The 8,384-nt window shown below is 38.3% G+C and overlaps 1 protein-coding gene across 1 annotated transcript; it reads left to right on the forward strand.

Moving 5' to 3' along the window:
• The first annotated feature begins 6,114 nt into the window (after window positions 1-6,114).
• Window positions 6,115-6,427, forward strand: LOC103604291 (transcription and mRNA export factor ENY2-like). The gene is given in 2 exon segments (XM_008588858.1): window positions 6,115-6,370; window positions 6,373-6,427. Coding segments are annotated over 2 exon segments (303 nt in total). The 3' UTR covers window positions 6,420-6,427.
• Window positions 6,428-8,384: the final 1,957 nt, after the last annotated feature.

Genomic DNA, 8,384 nt, shown 5'->3' on the forward strand with positions numbered 1-8,384 from the left:
CAAATAGGATCAAAAGCTAGATAATCAACTAAGTGGATTGTTCATACAGTTTAAATAGGAAGCAGAAGTGGTTCAACACAGAGACATTTGCCAAGAAGATAGGGAGGACGAAGAAGACGGAGATCAATGACTTCTGATAAAACGTTAAAGCTACCTTGCAGATTACCTTGGGTTCAGAAGGCCGGGGCCTAAAAATAATTTGGGGACAGGGCAAAAAGGAAATATTAATTTGTAAACCTAACCCAAATTTTATATCATAATTTATAGGACATTCATTATTTTAGGCTCATGTTGTTCACTAATGAATGGAAACAGGAAAAACATTGTGAGTTGATAGATTTTATTTGACCCATCTTAAATTCACATTTAAGTTTTAAGGTTTTATAACATTTAGCTAAAGAAAAATCAAAACTCCTTTCTTTCTTCCCTGGAAGCACAGAAACCCCCCGCCCCCCAAGTCTACTGTCTCATGCGATGTATGGTCTCGCACAAGAATGAAAAAATCACTGCAGCAGGTATTTTTCTAGGCCTTCATTCATATTAGCATATTACCCCAACAATAGCTAATACTGAAAATGAGACTACCAGATTTACTGACCCTACAGCAGGTATTTTTCTAGGCCTTCATTCATACAAGCATTAGCATATTACCCCAACAATAGCTAATACTGAAAATGAGACTACCAGATTTACTGACCCTGATAGTGTCTACAACTTTCCCAGGTAAATTAACAGATGTTCATGAAAACACACGTGCTTAAGGGAGAACACTGAATGTGAAGAAAGAATGTGACCACAGGTCAAACTCCAGTACTATCCCAGGATATAATTCACCATAAATATAAGGGAATAAATGTCTGGTTAATTCTTAAAGAAATAGAAAACTTTTTCCTTTAAAATGAAAGAATTCTGACACCAGGAAACTAAATAATTGATCCAAAATGATATAGTTTATATTAAACAGGCAAAAAGCACCAAGGCATTTGCAAGCATTTTCACTTACAGTTTACTTTGGAATACAAAATAATGCTGATCTTCATTCTATAAATGGCTAATTTGATCTAATGCAAAATAGAATCTTCTTAAACAAAAACTATAAAACATGTATTATGGGAGCACCAATCCTTTTTTCTTTCTAATCCTTTATAAGCTAATACTCTGTTTTCAATGTTTCTATCATCTGCAAAATTTAATTAAGAAGCAAAGAATAGCCTTACAGAAATCATGGCCCCTCATATTTCTTACTTATATTTCAAATTATAATCATGTCATGATGACTTTTGATCCTCATGGAATATAACAAAATAATATATTGGAACTTTTTCTTGTCAAAAAAATACCAACTTAGAAACCCACTATAAGATACTTCTGATAATCACAAAACACAAAGCAAAATACTAAAGTCCAGAATCTATCATAAATTTATTCTGTAACTCTCAAAAGTAACTGTCAACAGTTCTAGGCCTAGGATAAGTGCTCAACTGATACTCATTAAATTTCATTAAATATTCAGTGTTGCTCACAAACTCATATATATTCTTCAGGTATGGAAATATTTTTGAGATATAATATTCCTCACTTCCAACTAGAAATTTCCATTGGGTTTTGAATGAAAAGATTTTTTAGATACTAGTCTATTAGGTGACAAGATTAATAGTCCCCATTAAACACTAATTTGCTTTTTGTTCTGCAAAGACTAACACAGATGTAAAACAGGGGTTGGCCATCCCAGAACATATGTCTAAGACAACAAGCAAGCTGATAGTAATTTGGTACATGAATTGGTTGTCCTTTTCCATAGCCAGACTTGCCAGAAATGAGATTTGACAGCAAATGCTTCTCTTTCCTACGTCATGTCCAACTTCCTCAGTGCTAGTAGTTTTCAGATGTGTGGGACACACACACGCACACACACACACACACACACACACACACACACACACACACACAGTAGACTAAAAAGACTGTCGTAGCCCAGAGGGCACCTGGGGCATCAGGCCGTTTTGGGGTGTAATTAACAGAAAACCCAACTCTGAGTTGGCCCGAGCGTCAAGGGAGATGTGTTGGCCCGTGGAGCTGAAGAGGTCTGGGGGGAGGTGTGGAGATCAGCTTTGTCCATGCTGGTGTTACAGATATAGGTACAGCCTTGGGAGACACGCTGTTAATTCTCCCACCAGCTCATCACTCACTGGCTGTATAGCCTTAGGCAATTTTCTCAGCCTAAGCCCTAGTTTCTTCATCTGCAAAGTGAGAATACTAATAATACCTACCACATGGGAGTTTGTGACTACTAAGTAAGATAATTCGTGTACAGTGCCTAGCACATAGTGAGTACGATAAACTGAGCTATCATCAGTACCACCGTCATATCATCATCACAACATGGTCTCTCAGTCTTTATCCCCAGGGTAAATTGGCATGAAACGTACACAGAGAATGCCCATTTTTCATGCTTGGTAAGTGGAATTCCAAAGAGAGACACTTGGCTGAACCTGGAACTCAAAGAAGATCCTTGAGCTGAGGGTGGAAGGATGAATAGAGTGAGCCAGATGAAGAGAAGTGTTCAGAGCAAAGAGTTTCAGCAAAGTCATGGGGGATGTGTTGTGTACAGAAACTACATGTGGTTTGGCATCCTGAGACAGGAAGTTCAAGATGGGGAGAGGTCGAAGATGAGTCTCATGAGAAAGGTGAAAACCAGGTCACAGGAGGTCTAATAGGTCACGTTGAGGTAACTGAATTTCTTTCTACAGACCAAATTTCCTAACTCAGGTTATATACTAGTGTTCATAGAGATACTTCATCAGATGTTCCTTGGTGTTCTTCAAAATAATAGCTTCACTGTGACTTATGTTTGGAAACATCCTAAATTTTACCCCTTCTTAGAGATTCACAATGCATACATTAGCATACTGAAGGCTCTGAGAAGTCCTGCAATAGAGGACTTTATCTCAGTTTAGCCCAATATTTTTTAAATAGATTGCATTGCAGGACATCATTTTTAAAGAATTTTGGGAGAGATTTTGCTAGATTTTAATCAAAGTAATGAATTGGATAGTTTTGCTTAGTAAAATCACTTTAGCTACAGAGATGGGTTTTAACACAGCATGACAGAGAGCAGGGGTGAGATGAGGATGATCCAAGATAGAGGCAGGAGATGGAACAGATTCAAGAAATATTCAGTAGCTAAAGTCTGTAAGTTTTACTGGTAAGAGTAGGGTGAAGGAGACAGAACTATCTAGAATGCTTCAAGTTCTGGCTTGAGTCAGAATAGTAGTGCCACTCACTTCAAAAGAAATACAGAAAAACATAATATGGGGAAGGGAACGAGAAGCAGGTAAGATAAAAACTTAGTTGGGAACATGATAAGCCTGAAGCACCCCTGAGACTTCCAAGTGAAATTATAGGTCAATTAAGTCAATAAACCAGTGTTCAGCCCTAATCTAAACCAGGGTCATCTGACAAGTAATTTCCTGCTATTCTAGCCAAAATTTCAAAGTTACTTTAAGATTTCACAATGCATTATTAATTTTAAAGCAAATTTACTAGTAATAAGATTATCATTTAATCATGTTTAAAAACATGGGCTTTCCTTAATGCATTTCCAAATTAAAATATGCACAAGTACATAGGTAGACAGGTGGACCTCGCATTACTCAAGGTAAATTACATAAATTCTCACTTAAAAAGTGAACCTGCAGTAGAGCTACTGCCATAATTCATATGTACTGTTACAAATCTATTTAAATGAATTAATTTTAAATATATGCTTAATATGTGAATCATTTAACAAAACTGATGTTTTCTTTTTGTTCTACCTCTAAGCTTCTTGAAAGCAAGAGACACATCTTCATCTTTGTGCCCTGAGAGTCTAAAAATCGTTTCTGACACATGGAAAGTGTACATTAAAATTGTGAATTACTAAAACTAATTGAAGCAAGTCACGGCAATAAATACAAGATCAACAAGTTTCCAGATATACTCTCTCCCTAATTGATCTCATCTGCCCTCTTGGCTTTAAATGTGATCTACATGCTAGTAACTTCCAAACTGTTATCATCAGCTCTGCTCTTCCTCTGAACTTGAGGTCTATATTTCCAACCTTACTTGACTTTTCCATCTGAATGTTCACCAGGGGCCTTAAACTTAATGTGTCCCTGGTGACATTGCTGGTTGCCTGCCTCCACAATGTTCCTTCACTCCTTACTCCTCATAAAAATGCCCCAATTTTGTTCAACAAGCCAATGTGTCTCACTAAAAATCTCAGCATCCCTTGCAGCTAGAGGTGGACATATGACATAATTTTAGTCCACAGAGTGGAGATCTGCTGGGGGTTTCTGAAAAAGCTTTTGCTTTCCTGACATAGGCACTTACCCTTCCTTCTTTCAGCTTTCCCCTTCTCCTACCTTAAATGCTGGTGCTGTGCCTGGAGCTTCAGCCCTCCTATCACATCAGTGGGAATGAAAGACATAGTGAGGAAACCAAGGAGAAGAGAGAATGTGCCTGGGATCTCAGTGGCATTCATGAGCTAACATACTAGCTGGCTCTGTCTATCTTTGGAAAGCTTTTTGTATGGAAAATAAATGAACTGGTTAACCAAATATCTTGCTTGTTTAAGATATGGTTTGTCAGGTTTTTGGTTCCTTGCAGCTGAATACAATCATACATAACATAAGCTACAAAACAAAAATTTTGATTTCAATCTTCAAAGAGCACCTGATCACTGCCCCCCAACCATTTCACAGGCCTATTCCTTTCTCAATCATAAACATCTCAATTTCTGCCTTCACCATCCATCCAGTAGCTTAAGAAAAAAAATCTGGGCACATCCTTGATGCCTCCCTTTTGGCACTAAACTATATCTTCAAACCCATCTCCTCTCTGTTTCTACCATACAGCCATCCAGCCAACCCATCATCATAGATTCTCCATTGCTCTCCCCTCTGCAATCTTGCCCCCCTGAAATCCACCCTCCACACAGCATCCAGAGTGGTCAATCGAAAACACGTATCAGGCCATATCACTCCCTATTTTATTTTTTTTTTTTTAATTTTTATTTTGTCAATATACACTGTATATGATTATTATGGCTGAAATCCACCCTCCACACAGCATCCAGAGTGGTTAATCGAAAACACGTATCAGGCCATATCACTCCCTATTTTAAAACCTTACAGTTGCTTCTTATCTTACTTATAATTAAATCCAAATGCGCCGTCGCCATCTTTCCTTGGAAACGTCACTCCCTATTTTAAAACCTTACAGTTGCTTCTTATCTTACTTATAATTAAATCCAAATGCCTGACTGTTATGAACTGAGAGTTTGTGTCCCCCCCAAATTCATATGTTGAAACTATAATGAGATGGTATTAGGAGGTAGGATCTTTGGGTAGTAATTAGGTCATGAGGGTTGAACCCTTATAAAGGGATTAGTGCCTTTATAAGAAGAAACAAGCTCTCTCTCACTCTCTCTGCCTTGCTATGTGAGGACACAGCAAGAAGGTGTCTACCCGCAAACCAGGAAGAAAGTCCTCACCAGGAACTGAATTGATCTTGGACTTGATCTTGGACTTCCCAGCCTCCAGAACTGTGAAAAATAAATTTCTGTTGTTTAAGCCACCCCAGTCTACGGTACAAGGGTACTTCAAAAAGTTGTGTAAAAATATAATGGAAAGATAATATGAATCTTTCCATGAACTTTTCGAAGGACTCTCGTATTTTTGTTATTACAGCCCAAACAAACTAAGACACTGACTATGGCTTAGAAAGTTCTGTTTGGTCTGATCTCATCTTGTACTCTTTTCTCCCTTGCTCATTGCACTCAAGCCATAGCACCTTCATTTTATTGCTAAAACTACCAACTGTATTCCTAACTCAGGGCCTCTGCACTTGCTGTTCCCTCTGCTTCAAATGCCCTTCCACCCAGCTTTTCCTATGGCCGGCTCCTTCTCATCATTTCGGTCTCAGCTCCAATGTCACCTCCCTAGAGAGGCCTTCTCTGACCATCCCATCTCACCTGTGGTTCATGATCCCAACACCCTATGTTATTTTCTCCATATGTTCATCTGTCTAAAACTATCTTGCAAAGTCCAGGTAAGACAGCCCTTGCCCGCAGTGATGGTGGTTAGCAAGATGAACAAAGATGCACAAATGAGAGCAGCAATTAACCAAAAGTTGAAAGAGACTGGAGAAAGAGAATGTCTCGAAAAGTTGCTGAGAGCTAAATTAATTGAATGTGGCTGGAAGGATCAGTTGAAGGCACACTATAAAGAGGTAATTAAAGAAAAAGGACTAGAACACGTTACAGTTGATGACTTGGTGGCTGAAATCACTCCAAAAGGCAGAGCCCTGGTACCTGACAGTGTAAAGAAGGAGCTCTACAAAGAATAAGAACATTCCTTGCTCAGCATGCCAGCCTTTAAGATTGAGTTAGATTCTGTTGTTCTGTGGTTTTATTTCCGAAAATAAAACTTGCCATAAATTAGACATAAAAAAAATTAAAATAAAAAAATTAAATTATCTTGCTTATTTACTTACTTACTTGTTATTTTTTTGCCTCCCCTTTCTAGAGTACAACCTTCATGAGTTCAGGGACTGTGTCTGTCTTATTCACTGCTCCATCCCCATGTCTACAACAATGTTGGCACAGAGTAGGCCCTTGATAAATATTGTTTTTAATAAATGGATGAATTAAAAAAAAAAAAACAGTCTTGACTCTTAGAAGTCTGCCAAAGTTTATAATTTTCTTTTCTAGAATCCCAAAAAGCAAGCAAAACAGAATTTTAGATTTAAATAAAAGCTTATTCCAGCATATTTAATGCAGAAGTCACCAATTGTACTTAATTCTATGAATTATGTTCTATCACAAGTAAGCAGTTTTGCTTGCCACATAGGCTCTTTAACCTAGATATACTAACATAATAGGAATTAGAGCCTTAATACAAGTTGCCAAGTGTCATATTTTTATATAAAACAAGCCCCCAGGAATTTGGAAGGGAGCCTGATACTCATAGTTCAAAGCTTTCAGATCCATTTATATGTGGCCATGCTAAGGAACAGCTATCCTCCAGGCTATTCCTATGGACAACATAGAAAGCCAGGAACTTTTCCTAAGCTCTTCGATTACAACCCAGTGAAAATAAAGTGTGTAGGAAGAATATTCAAGGCAATCAATACAGCCCCTTTAAGGGACAAATGCTTCCAAACCACGAGGAGAAGGGTACAAGTTTCTGGTAAGTTCTATTTCTAGATGGTTTATTCAGCAATTTGAAGATTTTATAGAGTTGTACCAGTATTTTCATTACTAAATTCTTACAGTTGGAAGGAACAGGAAAAATAATTAACCTTAGGCTACCACCTCCCTAGTGCTGCTGCAGAGGGTAGTGGCTGAACAAGTTAAAAGGCTCAGTGCCTAGGGCTCCCAAAGACAGTGTCATGCTGTGTCATAGACAGCCCAGGACAGAAGAGAGGAAGAGCCCAGGAGCTGGGGTAGGTCTGGGCACGTACAGAACACAAGGTCCTAGACAGCACAAGTTAGAGAGCAAGGAACACTATCTTCTCTTGGAGCTTTTTGTTACCTCTGCTTTTCACCTTCACAAAATGTGGTCTGTAAAGTCCTGGGTACACTTTCAGGGTGTCAGTGAGACCAAAACTATTTTTGTAAAAATACTAAAAATATGACTTGTCCTTTTTCACTATGTGGACATTTACCTCGTGGTACAAAAGTAACACTGGGTCAAACTGCCAGCACCTTAGTACAAGTCAAAGCAGAGGCACAAAATAGACCTAAAAGTCATCGTATTCTTCACCACCACACTATCACAGCAAAAAGAGAGAAAGAGAAAGAAAGCAAACAAATAAAAGAAAGCCAATTATTACTTAAAAATGTCCTTGATGAAGCATTAAAAATTGTTAATTTCATTACAGCTCAAACACTGTGTGACAAACTAGGAAATACACATAAAGCCCTTCTGCTGCATACCAAAGTAGCGTGGTTGACTCCACAATCACTTTGAATAGCAAGCTGAACTAACCACTTTTTTAATGAAACATTATTTTTACTTGAAAGAGTAATTTATTCAGTTTTAGGTATTTGGCCCACATTTTCTTGGAAATTAATAAAGTGAAACTGTCACTTTGAGGTAGGAGCTGCTCAGTTTCCCTGGGTTTGGGTTTCAGGACTCACCTCTGGGTTTCAAGCCACTTCCCAAGGCCTCAAGCACCTCCTCTAGGCCCTCCCCTAGAGGAGAGTTGCTGTTGTTTGTTGGACCTATTTTTGGCACCAACATGGGGAGATTGAGACCACAAGTGGCCAATCTATGCAAAACCAGTAGCCGAGCATGCTTAGTAAGAAGAATTTATACTGGCTTATATGACCCCAGTGACCA

This window comes from Galeopterus variegatus, unplaced genomic scaffold (assembly GCF_000696425.1).
Source record: "Galeopterus variegatus unplaced genomic scaffold, G_variegatus-3.0.2 Scaffold5073, whole genome shotgun sequence".
NCBI classification, from domain to species: Eukaryota; Metazoa; Chordata; class Mammalia; order Dermoptera; family Cynocephalidae; genus Galeopterus; species Galeopterus variegatus.